At 29.1% G+C, this 20,381-nt stretch overlaps 2 protein-coding genes across 2 annotated transcripts in view; both read right to left on the bottom strand.

The window, feature by feature from the left end:
• Nucleotides 1-20,381, bottom strand: part of LOC107457225 (uncharacterized) — a 43,326-nt gene that overhangs the window by 8,737 nt on the left and 14,208 nt on the right. The window contains exons 9-13 of the mRNA XM_071181057.1: nt 6,541-6,641; nt 3,416-3,639; nt 2,827-2,954; nt 1,852-1,958; nt 346-635 (exon numbers count right to left, since the gene is read on the bottom strand). Of these exons, the coding sequence (XP_071037158.1) occupies nt 346-635; nt 1,852-1,958; nt 2,827-2,954; nt 3,416-3,639; nt 6,541-6,641 (850 nt within the window). The remainder of the gene's footprint in view (nt 1-345; nt 636-1,851; nt 1,959-2,826; nt 2,955-3,415; nt 3,640-6,540; nt 6,642-20,381) is intronic.
• LOC139425712 (cytochrome P450 18a1-like) lies at nt 7,118-19,127 on the bottom strand. Its single transcript, XM_071181490.1, has 8 exons — nt 18,473-19,127; nt 16,956-17,083; nt 16,373-16,479; nt 14,057-14,358; nt 12,023-12,129; nt 10,392-10,647; nt 9,472-9,662; nt 7,118-7,421 (listed from the first exon to the last, which is right to left on the bottom strand). The coding sequence occupies exons 1-8, from the start codon at nt 18,664-18,666 to the stop codon at nt 7,243-7,245; spliced, it is 1,464 nt and encodes a 487-aa protein (XP_071037591.1). The 5' UTR covers nt 18,667-19,127; the 3' UTR covers nt 7,118-7,242.

Below are 20,381 nucleotides of genomic sequence, written 5' to 3'. Positions count from 1 at the left end.
TTATTATTACTTTTTTGAATTATCCGAAAACATTGTCAATTTCTTTTTAAATGCATATTTTGGAATTAAATTCATTTGGCAATTTCTGTAGATAAATTCCTTATATTTTTAAGAACTAAACATCACACTAACTGTGAGTAATCTATCACAAAACTATTAGATGTTCAGTTTTACATTTAAACTAATTTTGCTCAAATCTTTTTGTTTGAAAACATGTAATACTTTCCTCTTCCCGTACTCATAGGAAAAGAAACGAAATTGCTCTTATATAATTAATTTCTATATCAAATATAATACGTAGATTAAAAGTTAGGATATCTTACTTAGAAAAAGACTTATTCTTACTTAGTGTATTCTATGGTTTTTGCGATTTCAGTCGTTTTCCTAAAGCCTAATAATTTCATGAATTTCGCTAGAAATGGAAAAAACAGCCCCCATTCTACTTGTCCAGCCGCAGCGGCTGCTGCTCCCAAACCTTTGTCCAACATTTGACGGGCTGGATCATCATATTTAAGCCTTTGTCCAAAGATTAGTGAGGTTATGTTATTGGAGACGCTAGATGCTAAAATGGGTCTAAGAACAAATGGCTTTCCTCCAAATTGTTCGAAATGATTCAACAAATCAAGAATTTCTTCCTAAATAAAGAGAGCATAGAAGAAATTATTTACAAATTGCATAGAAAAAACTAGGAAAATATTAAATCGAAATTAATTATATTTTAATTTCGAATGAATTTGAAAAACATTTATTCATTTAACAGTCTTTTGAGATAAGAGATTTCGTTACAGTCAGCTATTTGATCTAAAAAATGGACAAGTAATTTTTCAGATTGCTACAGAATTATCAAGTATCACTTATTTCAATTTAACAAAAAGTTATTTATAACTTTATGTCGTTTGAAATCAAGAAAAAAAGTGGAGTAGTCTGGATTTTGATAACAATATCAATTTACATCTGATAATACGGTTCTTTTTTTTTCGATAACATTCCCTCATTGAATTATGGCGGAAATATTAAGAAGAAAAAACATTATTTGAGTTTACTTTAGACAGAGTATTGATACTATCAATACTCTAGATCAGTGTTTCCCAACGTGGGGCCCACGCCCCACTAGGGGGCAATTTAATTGCAAAGGGGGGCAATTCAAAAATGGACTCGACATGAGTTTAAACCTTTTGCTCTGAGCCATTTAAATGCAACGCGAGATTTCGGTGACAAAATCGAAAGAAAAAAGCAAATTCTTGAATAATTGCGGTCAATAAATATTATGTGACTGAGGGATTTTTTAAGTGACAAACCTGAAATGAAGTATCTGTTTACAGTCGATGGTAAAGCATTTGTGAGTTATTTAGTCAATATCTTTGAAAAACTGAATATATTAAATAAGAAACTTCAAGGAACAAATAAAACCTTGTTGATGCAAAAGCGAAGATNAAAACAAGTCTTTAAGCGTCGAAATCCTCAGTCGGGAAATTCAGGAATGATACTGTTTGATCTAAAATGCAGAAATGGGCCAAAAACAGCAAACAATAATAAAACATTTATGAGAAATGAATAAAGCTAATTACCAAATTATTTAGGCTTAGAACTATGAGGTTAAAACCTATAAAAAAGTGAATATTTTATCAGTTTTCAAGGATCGGGGAGTTGAGTTGATTTTTGAGTTCAAACGCGTTAGTTTCTACTAACTTCTGTTAAAGTAAATTTTTAAATCATACTCTCTCAATTTTAAGAAAAATAACTCAAAAAAATTACTTTTATCACTCAAGAGCCCAGTCATGACATTATTATAGGTTGATATCATCATGCAAAATCTGGAATTTGATACGAGATTCAACTTAAATAACTTACTTGTAAATGTTCTTCCATTTGTGTTCTGGCGAATCCCAGATCTCTTAGAAGGTGAAGAGAGAACCTTTTTTGATCTGTCCATGGCAATTTATTAAATGCACCAGTTTCTAAAAAGTAATAAACCATTACATAGTGTCCCAAAAAGAGCAAAAAGTTTTTCTAAACCAGTTATTGGAATCGAGAACTTAGAGAAATTGTTCTGAAGGAAATACTGTTCTTTCTTTATTTTTTACTTCTACCTTAATAATAATTCCAGTATGGGCGAATCAATTGGGAGCCGCAGAGTAGGGATATAGTGCAGGAATTTAGAGGCTCTGTAGTTCATTCATTTAGGGATTCATTGTTACTGTGATCATGAAGAAATAAACAGCAAAACAGAGAAGCTGAGCGGGAGAACTAAGAAATTAGAGTGAAGTGGTAAAGCCAGGGAGGTGCAAAACAGCAGTATAAAACTTTTCGATGCAAAAAAATTTTAATAGTCCAGTGAAAATAAACAATTTTTCATCACTACAACAGGAACTAAAATCCACCTAGTTAAACTCATTAGTAAATATTTTAGCAATTTTACTAGAAAAAGCATTCTAAATATTTACCAAGTGTTAGAAAGGCTGTTTTGCCATAATTCTCCTAAGTATGAAGTATCGCAGAATACGGATTTAATTTACAACAACAGCTATATTTAGTCTCAGTATTTAAATTAGTTGTTTTAGTTAAATACGAATTCATGACCTCAAACCACACTACTGATATATCTTCCCACTGTTTTTTTTTCCTGACATTTATTTAATTCTTTTGCATTTGACTCAATTTATAAGATCATTTTATTTCTTAAGCAATTAAATTCTTCATCAGACACTTAAACCAAACAAATATTTTCAAATAGTTGTCAGAAGAGAAAAATGGGATTCGTACCTTAAAATAATAGTAGGATGTATAAGAAAAATAAATTATTATTAGTAGTTATAGTATTGTTACCTAAGGTCTCTTTGGTCAGTTCGAAAAGTGAGACCGGTGGTCTTCCCATAAATGCAGTCTGAGCAAATGCAGCTTTCGCAGAATGATAATCACTAAGCACTATTATGCTTTGTGTACCTAAACGCGTTCTGTAAAACAAATTTTTGATAAATAAATGCTATTCGGAACTCATAAGACATAACGCAGTTATACACATTATAATGAATAATATTATAACAACTGGCAAAATAAATTAATACGTATAATTATAAACAATAAGGAAAAACACTGTAAAAAAACTTACTGAGTGATTTTATTTTTTAGTGGCTAACATTAGTTGTAACAATTTATCTAAAAAGATACAGCCGAAAAACGACAGTCGAAACAGTAAAACACAAAAATAACAGACGAAAAATAATTTCCCAACGAAATTAGAAAACGATTACAAAATTTTGAATTTCAAAATAGTTATTAAGAAATTCAATATTCCCAAATTACTTCTGAACTTTAAATTTGAAATAAAGTACTTAAATCTAAATTTGAAAATAAGCACTAAAGCAATATTAAGCTAAAAACTTAAAATATTTTTTTTAAAGTAAATAAAACTTACCTGAAAACGGGACCATATTTTTTTGCTAATTTTTGAAAATCTAAGTACGGCTTAGAACTCATAAAAGGGTAATAACCGACGAAAGGTAATCCATAAGGGCCAGGAAGTAGTTTGCGAGTTTCCCATGTAGCGATACAAAAAATAATAAAAACAATAAAACTCGCACATACTAAAGCTGTTGTCAATTCCATTATTACTGCTATGAAATTTAGAAAATAGAGGAACTTAAATAGTCATTTATAAAAAATCTGATTACATATTGCCAAAGTAAAACAATATAGGGAGATAAATAATTTTTTTAAAAAAAATATAGATAACACTGTAATGTTCAAAAAAGGAAGCTTTTTCGTTGCACGCGAGCAATAGCACGCATTTATTTGAGACTTATCAATTCCAAATACTTTTTTGTCTATTCAGCAGCATGAAATAATTGCAAAAACTTGATTTAAATTGTTAAATCATAATCAAAATATAGTCTTTTGTTTACGAGTCATTGACCGTATGGGAAATGATACATGACTGTCAAAATTTTATTTTTATCTTAACATGCGATATGCAAAAATGTTGTATGAAATAGCTTAATACAAATGTGTTTATTATCTTTCTAACACTTATTATTTATCGTTTAAATCTTATCATTCAAATTAAACTACGATGAGAAGGTAAAAGCACCCAGACGATTGCAAAAGTCAGTTAATCAATCAACCTGACTCTGCATTAACCCTTTATCGCACCTTTTTGCATAGCTTCAAAGCTGTGCTTGAATTGGATTTTATTTACTGTCTTCTCTAATCTAACATATAAAAAGGTAACTACAGGTTTTTGAATTTTCATTTCTCAAAACTACAAGTCAATTTCGAAAATCGCTTTGCACATCTTCAGAGATGCCTGTCTTAATTGACCACCGTCTGAGCTAGTTTAAACATTGAAGGGAATGCTGTTTTCCGCATATAGTTTTGTTAGTTTGGCGCCTACTGTCATTTCGGTACGAAGGATAATTGCTGCTCTGAACGAAAATATCATAAAGTGTTTATTATAGCAATTTAAAGCTTCAGCCATTTCATTTCATATATATCTAGATGATTTTGTGTTTATTATTGCATATATTCTATTGTTTACATTATGTTGTGTATCAGTGTATATATAACATTGTGTATGCAGTTTTGCAAATATGCAAAGTAGCAAAAAAAAATTTACCCACTAATAAAATTTTAACTTATTTTTTCCAGAATTTTTTCTGGATTCCCTGAATTATGGATGTATCAAAATTGTTATTCTTACTTTTTAAAAAAGTTTGGAGGAAAAGGATCCGGATTAAGATGTACTGTTGCTGTTGAATTTTAGATCTGCACTTGAATAGTAAAAGGTCTCTTAATTAACGTGTAGAAATGAGATTATTTTATTTAATAACAGTCGAATAAATTTTAAATTGTAAGGTATACGGTTTTTACATCATTTTAAAGAATGCAAACACCCCTCAAGCCATTAAGATCGAGTCCTTGAAAGTCAATACCAGATCATTAAATCAAAAATTATTCAGGATAAACTGTTTTTTTTTCTTTCTTTAAAAAAAGCATATTATGTGTGTATGAGTGTACCTTTTACAAATTTGCACTTTTGAACTGACCCTCATCAAATTTCGCGTATATGTCAAGGAGTCTGGGCATCTAACTACCTACTTAGAAAATCTCTCCATTGATTACGGCACTACGTCCCGAAGAAAGAATTTTCCGTAGAATTTGACAAATGTTTTATAAAATGAATAATTTGCTAGTTTCAGCTGTAAACAATTAATAATCAGTTTCAAAGATCGTTTTGTAAATTATTTAGCTTTCCGTATGTTAGGTTATCACTGGTAAAATTAACGTTAATAATTTCGCACTGCATGATGATGACATCACCGAATTCGTATTTTAAAAGGTATATGAAATCAGGTGGTCATAATATTGATTCTTACGCTTTTAAAACTTATTTCTATCATCTTAAATAATGGAAGCTCACCAACAACTAATTAAATAAATTTGAAGTTATCTGTTAAGTGATAGAAAAATTGTGGAAAAATTTGAATATCATATTTTAAATGATACTATATAGTTAACCTTTCTTCCGAAGAGGTGGACTTCTAACCCATATTATGGTATATCTAAAAGTATGAAGCCTACCTTGAATGAACAATAAAAATAATAAATATATAAACGTTGTATATTAAATGGCATGAATACGTAGTATGATGATATTAAAGTTCTTAAACCACACTTTAGAAAAAGGTAGAAAAAACCTATTACCACAGTACCTATATTAACCATACATATATTGGTATGCTCAATGCAAATACCAGTAGTATTTATTAACACATTTAATTGAAAACACTGGTGTCAATAATAGTTAGATTTTTTATGATCTTCCAAATAAGTACTAATATTAGTTCGTTCATCAAAAATTATCATGAAAATATTAGTGGCGTTAATAATTGTTTTCGAGAATTATGATTAATTAATTTATGGTATTATTGATTTAGATTGTAAGTACAAATTGAAATAAAAAAGTTCTTTTGAGTTAAAAAGTTAAGTTAACTAATGAAAGGTTCTTATTCATGTAGGAAAACCATAAAACAATACCTTATTATTATTGATACCAATGACGCTTAGTTAAATTTAGTAATAGGTTATGTTTTAATAGGTACTAAGAATAATAATATCGGTACCAAGATATCTACTATAGGTACAGAGGAAATAAGTTTTTACGGCCTACCTAAAGGGATAGGTATCGGAAAAAATTGTTGTTTACGGTATTTTTTTAATTATCAAGAGTTTACATCAACAATAGCATTATACCAAATGGAAGAGAATGAATTTCTAAAACTATTTTTTGCTTTGTCTAATAGCATAAATCCTCCAGGAAGGTAACAAATAATTAAAAATAGAAAGTTTCAGCCTAATTAATTGTGTCGGTATATGTCTTTCAGTTTCGTGCCTTACTTCGTAGGGTGAATTAATACCAATTTGATGATTGTTTATTTTTATTTGCCCTGTACTAAGAACAGGTATTCATTAGAAATGAGTTCAGACTCGCTTTTATGTATGTCCGAGCTTGTCCGAGTTCAAAGAATTTTAATCCGAGCCCACCCGAGCCTGAGATACATAAGGTTCTTTAGAGTCCGAGTCCTCCCGAGATGTATGTCGGATAAAAACCAAATTTGGAGAACTAGCTATTAGGCCTTTTATTCCTAAACAAGAAAATTAGACATTAAAACCTTTTTATCACAATTGATTAATAAATTTTACATTTTTTATTCTTAATAACTGTGTCAAATGATTGTTTAAAAGCAGTAAAAAAGTTTATGAAAACTTTGTAATCAGTTTGAATCAGCCCAAACCTGACATTTTTTTTCAGTAAACGGGAGTCAGCATATGTTGTTCTCCATTTCTCGCTCGGACTAATTCCATCATTTCTCTAGAATGCATCGGGTAATAAATAATAAAAGAGAGAGAGAAAAAGTTTAACGGTTTCCTCAACAAAAAAAAAGTTCTAACTCTTTTACTAATGTGTAAAATTAAGCCACGTTTTCTGGTAATCAAATTTAAGAAGGATTAATTAATTGTTTTTATCCGATATGATATTTTTCTACTATACTAAAATTGCATGAATTTGAATTTAGAATACATGTAACTCAATGAAAATGCAAAAAAGAAAGCATCGAACTTAGTGAAATGGAAAATATTTTTATTAAGGAAGATGAAATAAGATGAAGTAAAATAACATATGAAAAAATTAAAGCTCTATTTCCCACAAAAACAAATTTCAAGTGTTCAAGTATAACTGTAGAATCAATTCCGCTTGGTCAAGCACAATTCATGTGGCTTTGGACAAAGACCAATCCCTAAAACTCCATCAAAATCGGGCTTTGTTCCAGGCGATAAAGAGATCTTAAATTTCTGTAGAATTGAAACAAAATACAAGAAAACTTCAATTTTTGCAAAAGATTCTCCTGGGCATTGCCGCTTCCCTAAAAATAAATAAATATATGAATCTATTAATATACATAATAAATAATACACGCATATTACTTAATTTACACTAATAATTCATGTTTCTCAGTAAATAAAAGATATATTTTCTTTGCATAATTCATCATATAGTATCATATCTTTTATAAATTCTATATTTTAACTCATAAAATGAATTTAATTCGTTAAAAATTATATGTAGAAAAGTGGTATTCATGTTTTTTTATAATAAATCATTGTGTTTTTTTCTGGTAAAGAATATTTTTGAAATTATTCAAACGATTTAACTTAAGTTCGTAATTTGGAACTTAAAATTATATTAGTATGCGGTAATTTTTATTTATTTACTCTTATATCTTACTATTAAGAAATCTTTCAATCATTAATAATTAAATAATTACTAAATATTATTTTTAAATGAAATTATCTTAACGCAAATGAATTTTATCATCCTATACAATTCATTATGAGTTTCTACAACTAGATTTAGAGAATTATAACTTTTATCAGGCTTATTATGTGTGAATTAAAAATAAAACTTCATTCTTTTAAATTTTTTAAAATTTTTTGCTGATTTTAAAACTGTCTTGAAATCGAAATACGATTCAGTGTAAGGTGATATGAAATTGAAACAACAAGGAAAGTTTTTCTCACTTTTTTTTCTTCTTTTTTTTATGCTATCCTTCAAAATTCTTTTAGTTATATGAAATAAAAAATTTTTAGCAAAAAAATATGCAATTTTTATAACTATTGAGACAGTTCATAACATTTTGGTTAAGTTTAGATAATCTCCACCCAGTGTCTTTTACTGCTTTTTATGAAATAGGCACCTACTCTCATCATGAAAAAAAGTTTCTTTAAAAAGATTAACGAAAGTAACGTTGTCGACCGGCCTGTGCAGGTACCGGTAGGTACCTGTCCTTGCAGGAAAGGTACAGGTACCTGCCTGTTCGAACCCAGGACCTAGAAAGGTCCTGGGTTCGAATCCCGGACAGGCATGGAAGTTTCCCTTTCTCTCTGTGTGTTCTATGTCCCTCCTCCTTTGTGTGTGAATGTGTGTGTATGTGACCTGCCCTATAAACGGGTTGTGGTTGCGTGAACGGCGTGGTAGAAGTCGAATTCCTGGCCATAGATGGCGCCACTGAAAAACAGAAACAATCGCACCCCCACTGCCTAACAGGCATACGACAAAAAAAAGAAAAAGAAAGAAAAAAGCAACGTTGCTTAAAACAAACGTTTTTTTAAACAAACGTTAAAGATTTTTAGAAAAAAATATGCAATTTTTATAACTATTGAGACAGTTCATAACATTTTAGTTATGTTTAATTAATCTCCATAAAGTGCCTTTTACCGCTTTTTATGAAGTAGGTGCGTTCTCTTATCATGAAGAAAAGCCTCAGTTTTTTTTAAAAATGAAAACAAAATCAATGTTGCTTTAAACAAACGTGAGTTCGAATTCAAGAGTATCGTACTCATCTTCCAGTAGAAGGAAGACTGTGCCATTTCTTTTCATCTTCTTCTTTCATTTTTAATGCAGGAAAAACGTAAAAGTAAAATGGTAAATAAGAATTTTTTTCTTAATGCAGGAAGTCTAATGGATGTTTCAGAGCTTTACTTACCATTTGAAAATGGAATGAAATATTCNAAGAAAGAAAGAAAAAAAGCAACGTTGCTTTAAACAAACGTTAAAGATTTTTAGAAAATAATATGCAATTTTTATAACTATTGAGACAGTTCATAACATTTTGGCTATGCTTAATTAATCTCCATAAAGTGCCTTTTACTGCTTTTTATGAAGTAGGTGCATTCTCTTATCATGAAGAAAGGCCTCAGTTTTTTTAAAAAATGAAAACGAAATCAACGTTGCTTTAAACAAACGTGAGTTCGAATTCAAGAGTATCGTACTCATCTTCCAGTAGACGGAAGACTGTGTCACGTCTTTCCATCTTCTTTCATTTTTAATGCAGGAAAAAAGTTAAGGTAAAATGGTAAATAAGAATTTTTTTCCTTATGCTGGATGTCTAATAGATGTTTTAGAGCTCTACTTACCAATTGAAAATGGAATGAAATATTCCGATTTTTTCACTTGCTTCCCGTCATCCGTTAAGAATCTTTCAACACGAAATTCTTCTGCATCTCTTCCCCAATATTCAGGGTTGTGATGAATATCCCACAAGTTGGCGACCACGTAACATTCTTTGGGAATAAAGTAACCATTCAGTTCTGTATCCGCCAAAGTACTGAAAAAGGAATAAATTACAGCCTATTTACCATTAAATAACAGCCTAATACATAAAATATTTCATTGCCTATATGGGAATAATGGTGTAACTTGTAAAAAGGGAGCTTATCGGAATACTGGCTCAAATTGTTCTGATAATCGTGCAGTGTTCTAATAAAGTAATCGTATTTGATTAAAATGATGAAAGAATTGATTATTATGATAACTTTTTTACAAATATACCGCACAGCGACGCGGTGGCTCAGGAGATAGTTTTTAACACCCAATGAAGTGACCGAGACTCGAATCTCATCTGTGGCTGGTTCTTGTGAATTCTGCTCCCCACTCGCATCGAACAATGCATCGACGCATAATGTCCTCAGTGGTAGGCGGTTAATAAGGCTAAAATTTCGTTGCCATTTGGCTAACAGTGGGAAGCTTTAGTGGTTTTCCTCTCCATGTAACACAAATGAGGTTCCATCAAAAAGTCCTCCAAGAAGGCCAGTTTATTCATATACTTGATCTGGAATTTCTCTTGTCTTCTGAGTTGAGTTCCAAATTCGAAGGCTGCAGAATTGAATAGTGATAGTCTTAAACTCAAAATCGATTTGGTTGTTCAACGCTGGTTATAAAATAAAATAAAATATGACCCACAAATGAAATAAAAGCTTCAAAAAGCAGTGGATCATTGTTAGTTTAAAGCGTTATTGGAAATTGGTCAAATGCTAATCTTCGATAAATTACTTACTATCGCAGAACGTTTATGGGAATAATAGTTCGCCATCTCATTAGCTCCATAATAGTCGCTTCAGTGTAGGGCATGTCTGTGTGATCTTTCCAGCAAGGGGTACGGTTTCGGCCAATCACAGTTTCTATTTCTGCCACGACTTTCTCTTGAACATGTGGAAAAGACGCCATGGTCAGTGTAAGCCAATCCAATGTAAGACGTACTGTTTCACTCCCAGCTCCGAAAAAAGCTCCAACCATGTCTTGAAGTACAGGTTCTAGCATAAAGAAAATATTTATAGTACATGACTGAATAGTAAAAAAGTTTCACTGGAATAAGGCTAAAAACTGATACTTACAAGGTAAGTAAATACTGCTTTATTGTCATTTCTCGTATTAAAAAATATTTGTCGTCTCAGTGTTTCGTGTTTTATTTTCATTGGACAGAAAAATCACATGATATGATCCTCATTATACAAAGAATATCAAAATATCTTCTAGAGTTGTTTATTTATTCTTTATTTAAAGTTATTTACCGATAATATCAATTTATCATTCTTTCTTAATATTATTCTCTGTTATTGTTACGATTTTGGCATAATTATACAAAATTCGATATTTAAAGCTAAAAATGATGTTTCTTAAGTTAAAAGTAATCGCAGGGTATTAAATTATCAAGTAACACAATACTGTTATTTACTTACCATTTTACAGTTATTTTTACTTACCATTTTTTAGTTATTGTTATTTTTATAATAATTTGTTATATCATCTTTTACAGGAAATTTAAAATGAAACTATATTCAGTCAGCATTTGAAATAAAATAATTGATACAAAAAATGCTATTAAAAGCTCTAAACACTAAGAACTAACTTTATCTTACCCTAGAATTGAATANATAACGGATTTACATAAATAAAAATGTTAAAATTCGGGTGTTTTAACTTCTCCCGAATCGATTTCAAATTTCTGTGCAACTTTGAAATTAGCAGATTGTAAAGCAGAATAATGATCTAATCCTAGTTTTAAAAATGAGAAAACTATTCTACCTAATCATTGACTTTGTAATAAAATAGTGTAAGTTTATTTTATAGTTTTCGACAATTTTCCAGGCAGTAACATTTGCAATACATTATTCTAATTATTTCGCTTATAAGGTTTATTTAAAGTTAGTAATCCACTGATATTAATTAAGAAATTCATCCTGCATAATAATAATGGAACAGGAAGAAATGGATATAAAAAGGAAAGAAAGAAATATTTACAGTAAATATTTACAGTATTTGAAAAAAGAAAGAACAAAAATATTTACCGTAAATATGACAAAGGATACATAATCGTGTTACTCATTTTTTTCTTAAAGAATGTTTCCGAAGTTTAACATTGGCACAAAAAGTTATTAAAAATATATATCATTAAAAATGATTTTTATGATAAAAAATTTATTTTTTAATAATTGTTCACAATTTGATTTAAAGTCCATCTTCATGTTATTTTAACTTCGTCACTCGAGAACTTGTAACATAAAGTTTAGGTGGGGCTTCCTTAGTTTAAATATCAATTAGCTTTTATTTTCAAAGCAACCATTAGTGAGTAATAAAGAAAATCTCACCTACGAAAATTACCTACGTAATAAAGAAAATCTCACTTACTGCAAAAAGCTTTGTCATTTCTTTTTCGTATTTCTAATAAGTAGCCATCAATGTAATCTCTTATATTGTTTTCATCCAAAGTTTGCTCATGTTGATCAATTTGTTTCCTTGAAAAAAAAATTTTTTTTACATAAAATGCTTTAGTAGTAAAATACTAAATATTAAACGTATTAAAATAAATCAAAACTTTTATTTATTTTATAAATCCAAAAAAAATTATTATTATCTCTTTTTTAAACACATTAACATAACGAAAACCTTTTAAGTATCGTGTTCGTTGTCTAATTTTTATCTTTACGAACATAACATCATTTATTAATGTATCCATTGAGTAAAAATTAAAATCTTTTGTTCTTCATGCTGAATTTTGAGAAAACAAGTCTTAAATTTTGTGATGGCCTATATGGCAACATTCTGTATATTTTCAGATTTATAACTTTCAATTTATACTTAAAAAAAGTACATTTTTAAAAATATTTGTAGGTATTTTTCTTATTGCATAATCATACTTAATTTTATTAATAAATTGAAACCTCACTATGAAACCTAACCCTAGCAACTTTGATAAATGAAAATAAGTTATAAACTGTATATAATTTATTCAACTTACTTTTATAATAAATGTCGCATTTGTATACGAACATAATTACTATTGTTATTTATAAGGGAGCTAATATTATTTATATTTTGATATAACTTCTGAAAATTAGGTCAAGGTTAGACCCTAATAGCGTGCAAACATCCTACAATCTTAATAAAGTGCTACTTTTACAGAAAAGTTTGATTAAAATTGAATCTTAACATATACAGCATGAAAATAAAGATTAAAGATTTGATTATTGCATTTTATTTTACCCAATTTTAGAAAAAAAATTGCTAATATTGAAGCAAAATTGAAGAACGGTTTGCTTTGTTATGCAGCAATATTTTTTAAAGTGACTTAATAATAGTAAATATTTTTATTTTTTGCTATATTATTTGAGAGCTGTCAGAAAAATTTTGAATCGTAAGGTATACAATTTTTTCACCATTTTAAAGATTGTAATTATGCAAGGCAAAATGCAAAATTTGAGCGAAATCGGTTGTATAATTCCTAGGAAATCAAATTTTAAAGAGACTGTGTTTCTAAAATTTGATTTACCGGGAACTATAAGACCGATTCCACTCAAATTTTGTATTTTGTTAAGTAAAATTGCATTCTTTAAAATAATGTAAAGAATTGCATACCTTACAATTCAAAAATTTTGACCATTTTAAAATAAAATAATAAATTCTTTCCAAAAGTGATATTTTGCCTAGAATTATCTTTGGATATATGAATTTAATAATTAAGCACAAGCATTTTGAATTCACTTAAAAAGTTCTCAAAATATGGCGAAATCCGCAAAAAATAAAATTAACAGTAAGAGATCCAAACTTTAGACCGCTCTCCTAACCAAACTATGGAAACAATACTTCCCAGATTGCGGCTACCCTCTCAATTTAGGGGGTCAGGAGTCTCAATCCATCGAAAAAAGGTATATTTATTTAGAGAAAGTATGTTTTGTGTCTGATTTCCTAACTTAAAATATCCTCTGTTCCAATTTATTAGCATATTTCAGGTCATCCCCTCGAACCTTTAAGATTGAGTCCTAGAACGTGAAGATCCGATCATTAGAACAAAAGTTAATTCTGGGTTGTCCGTTTTTTTATACATTACCTAAACGCCAAACATGAAGGAAAGCCTAACAAGAATAACTCCAATCTCCGGTAAAATTTCCTCATTTTTATAGTTTTGAAAACATGCTAGTTGCAAATAGTGATAAAGTTCGCTCTTTTTCAATCATGCGAATTGACAATTTACGGTTTCAAAGCCGTAAATGTAAAAAAAAAAATCCTATCCGTAAAGTTTATTTCTAATTGGATGGACAGACTATTGGATGGATTATTTATTGCTGCTTCAAAACGAAAAATCTAGAAGTGAATATCATATTTTTAAGTTTCGTAATTAATTAAGATTAAATACTAATACATCTAAGTAATATATGCTCTTACATGATATAATCTCTTGTTTCTTTTTGAGTTTTAGCAATTTTAGCAGCTCCACTGAAGCCGAACAATTTTACAACGCTGGCTAGGAATGGAAAAAATAGTTCCCATGCAACTTGTCCAGCAGCTGCAGCTGATTCACTTAAACCCTTATCCAGCATTCGACGCACTGGATGATCATAATTTAGCCTTTCTCCGAAAACAAGCGTGGCTATGTTATTAGACATGCTAGGAGCTAAATGAGGCTTAAGAACAATTGGCTTTCCTCCAAACTCTTCCAAATGTTCTAACAAATCATGAATTTCTTCCTAGAAAAAGTAAGGGAGAAATAAGATAATAATATGAAATGAATTTTAAAAAAATATGTAATTTATTACCTATATTTAAAAAAAAAAATTCTATGAAAAAAGTTAAATATTAATTTCATGTTTACTTTACAATATTATTTTAACCTCTACAAATAATTACTTATTTATCCCTCTGAATTGCGATTTCTCGCATTATGATGGAAGCTGTTAGCAAATATTCCTGAGACAATGAGAAAATATCATATTGTAATAGAAAACATATGTATTTTGAAGTATTTACATTCTATACAAATGTATTTGCATTCTATATATATCCGACTCTTGAGGGGGTTAATTTTACCCTGTAGACAAAAGAGAAAAGTTACAGAGAAAAAAATCCTATTAATATTTTCCAGTATTATTTAACAATATAACTCATTTAGATTAATCAGTAGCTAAACGAAATAGATATCAATTTTTCAGAAAATCTCATGTGATATTATGAAAAAAACATTGATTTTAAAGATATAAACTCCATATTAATAATAAAAAGCTTATAAAAAATTGTCAATGGTACAATTTTTTCCTACTATTTTCCTTTTATTCCCAGTTAGCTGTAGGGAAAGGCATTTTACAAGCAAAAGTTTTTTTAAGAGGGTTTAATGCTCTTGAATTTTAAGGTGTTTCATTGTGCATTGCGTATATAAGGCATAAAACTGGAAAAGTTTCTACAGACATTGTTAAATGTTTATTATGACGGAAATGTGAGTTATAAAAAGCACATGACATTTTATATCTTACTATGACTTACTTATTAGATCTAATTTTGAGATCAACCGTTAAAGATTATACATTTTAAATGCTTGTTAAATCGTACAGAAAGATGCCCGATAAAGATCTTACTTTTAAATGCTTCTTAGATCTCGCTTTCATATACCATAACACTTAGTACCTGCATTAGTGTACTTGGCACATATTTAAACTGCGCCAAATATCAGTAGTGATTACCAAAATTAATTAAGCATTATTGGCGGCAGTAAATGTATGGCGAATTTTCTACTAAAATAATTAGTACCATTTCTTCATTAATTTTGCTATTTTGTAGATAGCTTTTTTTATTTAAATTGCTGCCAAATTACAAAGCATCATTTTTCTTGAAAAATAATATTACGATTTTTAACTTTCCTTCTAAAAGAATATGTACCTTTTCTCCATGAATTTCGCTTTTTAATACATAACTTTTTTTTTCGATTAGTACCTATTACAAAAAATTAATTACACCATTGGTATCAATAATATAGAGACAATTTTGTACGTTTCTCCTAAACAAAATAGTATCATTTCTCCATCAATTTCACTTTTTAGTATGTAGCTTACTTTTTCAATTCAATCAGTACGTATTACTAAAATTATTTGACCATCACTGACGCCAATAATAGAAAGGCGATTTTCATACATTACTTATTTTTTTCACTTCTTTTCGTTGATTTTAGTTTATTTAGTTTTATAGAAACATGTTTTAAAGGCATAACTATAAACAAAACAGACACGTGGTTTGGAATAACTTGTTACACTATCATGCCGCACAATTTGCCTATGCTACCAAGTTCAAATTTATCACTTAGTTAATCTGTTACAACGAATAAAAAGTAATTAAATATTAAAGAACGATCAATAAATTTCTTTTGATCAAATAGAGCTATAAGCTAGCAAACACCCCTAATATTATCTTCAAAATGTTTGTTCGGTAGAATCGGTTGAAAAATGGAATTTCATCTTTGCTTGAGTGTTAACCATCGTTTTAAATTAATGTAAAGATTCTATTTTTTTTTCAAACTACTTATTAGTTTCGAACAAATTTTAGGTTTGGGGTCTAAATTTACCCCCTGCAGCAACTGTCTAAATTTCAGGTACAGACGGTTCTTTGGTTATAAGAAAAACACAAAGGTGCAAAACTTTCATTTTATTATTCTAGATTATATCTTAACTTTTAAATAATTATATCTTGCTTTGAAACAATCGTTAAATATCTTACTTTCAAGTGCTCTTCCATTCGGGTTTTTGCAAATCCGAGATCTCTGAGCATGTGAAGGGAGAATCTTCTTTGCTCTTTCCATGGTAATTCATTGAAAGCACCGGTTTCTAATGAAAGATTAAAAGTGTTTGGTTATAAAAAAATCATTTAAGGGACAATTTGTAACACTCTAATGAACTTATTTTAATAGTAACTCAAAAAAAGAGAGAAAAAAAAGAGAACGATCAGAAGAAAAGTTATGTTTGTATTTTAATCCATCTCAGAGCACTAATTGCTAATTTAGAACTATAGATAGTCGAAAAGAAACCAAAATTTTGACTACAATACTTTCCTCTCATAAATGTGAAAATAAATTCAATACTATTATAATTAAAACTGGATGCGTGGAACGAGACAAAATTTGACAATAAAACTGTAAATTAATTATATCCTTTTCCAATAACACTTTCAATTACAGTACTAACTTTCAATTACAATAAAGGTAGGACTTTTAGAAGAAAAATATAAGTTGCTTTCTAATTACTTTTCATTTGCTGAAAGAAGATGATAACAAATTATTATTGATGATAGTAATTTTAGTTACCTAAAGTTTCTTTGCTGAGGTCAAAAGGATTGGCAGGTGGTCTTCCCATAAATGCATCTTGAAAAAAAGCAGCTTTAGTAGCTTGATAGTCACTTAAAACTATAGTGTTTTGAGTACCTAAACGCAATCTGCAAAAACAAATGTTTACTCAAAAATATGAAAAAAGGCCAACAAATGAAGAAGAAGAAAAAACTGATCTAACTTATATTTATTCGATCTCCGAATAGAAACATGGAATAAATTACTAAAAATCATCCAAGCTACTGTCTAATCAATCAGTAATGATGGTTTAGATCAGAATTTCTTAAACCTGTGGGTTCCGACCTTTAAAAGGGATCGCCAAAATTTTAAGCAATTTTAATATTCTTCAATTTATTACATTAGCTTTGAAATTACCAAATAATTTTACACAATGTATTTTAAATTAGATAAAGATAAAAACAAATAAAATAAAAAGTTTCGATGCATTTTTATTATTTTATTATATTTTCAAGTTTGCTACGTATCTAAAATTTTCACATTGTCTTATGTCTTAAAGTTAATCACTTCAAACTAACAGTTACACGCGTTTGCCGAATTTGTGAAATGCTTATTGGACCGCACAAAATTTTTGAAAATATTATAGGGTCCCCACACCAGAAAAATATAATACCCCTGCTTTTCGGTCATAGGTTTCCAAAATGAGAGCTACAGCTCCCCGATAGGCGAAGCCCACTTTTAGAAGAGAGCTAGCAAGACTATGGATATTCGAGGAGTGTTAGGAATTACTAAAAAATTATTAAATTCATTAATTTTTCAGTTTGTAATCGAAGAATAATTTACAATTCTAACTTGTCATATAATATATGTTTCAAAAGCAACCATGCCATTAAAATTATTTTTATTTATTTCGCATTTTTTTTTTAGCTAATTTTATGATTTTAATTAATTTTGGTCAAAAAATGTGGTTATATCCCGAATTGTTAGCGTTCTTTTCAAAACTATTCTGCATATACGCTAGCCATTGATTCGACTAGAAAACCAAATGCCGGGTCTAACTTTGCGGTGTAAGCCGTACTTCAAAAGATCGTGCTTTATAATAATACATTAATTTTATAATTAATTAGTTTTATAATTAATTGATTTTATAATTTATTAGCTTTATAATCAATTAATTTTATTAGCAATTTAGTACCGTTAATTTAGAATAAAAATAAATGGTATTTCTTTTTTAACATTCACCCTTTCCTTTCATTTCATTTCATGGAATAAATTTAAATATTTTTAATTTAATCTTTAATAAAACTAGCCCTAGGAATATTTAATTTTGATCGAGCAGTTAAAGACGGACAAATTGATATTCAGTAAGTTTCAAAACATAAACGTGAATATCATCTTTAAGGGAACTATCAGTGAGCGCGGGATAAGAAAATAATACTAAAAAAAATTAACCTTTTTTGCAGGATACATGACCCTTCGTAACGTCAATAAGAATTTTAATTTTACTGAACTAATAGTTTTAAAAATAGAACACTTGCCTGAAAACGCTGCCATATTTTTTCGCTAATTTCTGCAAGTCCAAATACGGGCTAGAGCTCATGAATGGGATGTAACCAACGAAAGGTAATCCATAAGGACCCGGAGGCAATTTGCGAACATCCCGTCCAGCAATCAAATAAATAATAAAAGCAATTAAGCACGTAAATAGTAAAGCTGTTGTCAACTCCATCATTACTCCACAACTTTGAATACTTATGAAATTTCGAAAATAAGAGAACTTAAATAGGCAGTTTCAGGAAACAGATAACTTGCCAAAATGATATCATAGAAGAAAATAATCAGAACTCCCATTTTAAAATGATAGCTACGAGGAAATTTCTTTAAAAAGGAAATTATTTTACTAGATGCGAAGGTCAGTTACATAAATATGTTTCTAATCGGAGCTTATCAATTCGAAACACTTTATACTTAGTGACAAACATTTCCGTGTTTTATGAAATTCATTTATATAATTAACCAGGCAGAAAAACAATCTTCTTTTATAATCATACAAAAAATATAGCTGATAGTTATTTTTTTCTTCTTTATCCTAACACGATATAAATAAATACCATTTATAAATGCATTTTAAAGTATATAATTTATCTAACACGTTTTTGTCATCTGCATCTTATATAATCTGTGTATCTTATGCATGAGATCTATCAATATGAATTTGTAGTTCAAAATTCGGAAATTGCTCCGAGATGATAAAATTGGTTGCAACTTTTTATTATGTACAATCAGATATGTAAATGAAGTTACGAGTGTGTGCATTAAACACTATCTAATCCAAATATGCAGTTTCGATATAATAACGTGTTTTTCCAAATACATTTACGATTGAAAAAACTGAAAATACTAAAAGCAATATTTGTGTAAATTATTGAAATCAGGGATTTTAATTTAAGAATGTGTGAAATATTTCATTTAAGGCTAGTCAGATTTTGATACGAATCAAACTGTTGCAAATAAAAGTAAATAAATCGAAATTATAGCTTGAAAGAAAAGATAATAGGCTAACATGTGATAAATGCTGCTGTTATGGGCAATATAAATGCGCTAAAATGCAAACACCCATCAAGCTATTAAGATCGAGTCTCTAAACGTCAATGCCAATACCCGATCATTAAACCAAAAAATTATTCAGGATAAACCGCTTTTTTTTTAAGCATTGTATGTGTGGGAGCGTGTATATTTTACAAGTTCGAAATTTTGAACTGATCCTCATCCCCACTTTTTCACGCACTACATCTCGAAGAAAGAATTTTCCGTAGAATTTGATGAATATTTTATAAAATGAGTAATATGCTAGTTTCAGCCATAAAAAAATTATGAATCTGTTTCACCGAACGTTTTATAAATGATTTAACTTTTCGTATGTTAGATTATCACTGGTTAAATTAACGTAAATAATTTCCCACTGTATGGTGATAACGTCACCGAATTCCTATTTTAAAAGGTATATGAAACCACGTGTTTATAATATTGATATGTACGCTTTTTAAACGTATATCCATCATCTTAAATAGTGGAAACTCAACAACAACTAGTTAAATAAATTTGAAGTTATCTCTTAAAGTATGGAAAATTTATGGTAAAATTTGAATATCATATTTTAAATTATACTATATAGTTAACCTATGTTCCGATGAGATGAACTTCTAACTTATATTATGGTAAATCTAAAAGTATGAAGCCTCCCTTGAATGAACAATAAAAATAATAAAAATATAAACGCTGTATATTAAATAGCATGAATGCGTAGTATGGTGATATTAAAGAACTTACAGAAAAAGGTAGAAAACCTATTACCCCAGTACCTATATTAGGCATACATATATAGGTATAATTAGTTCTCAATACGAATACCAGTAGTATTTATTATCACATTTAATTGAAAACACT

Source organism: Parasteatoda tepidariorum, chromosome 5 (genome assembly GCF_043381705.1).
Source record: "Parasteatoda tepidariorum isolate YZ-2023 chromosome 5, CAS_Ptep_4.0, whole genome shotgun sequence".
NCBI classification, from domain to species: Eukaryota; Metazoa; Arthropoda; class Arachnida; order Araneae; family Theridiidae; genus Parasteatoda; species Parasteatoda tepidariorum.
Note: the sequence above shows the minus strand (reverse complement) of the source record. Positions and strands in the feature narration are given on the sequence as shown.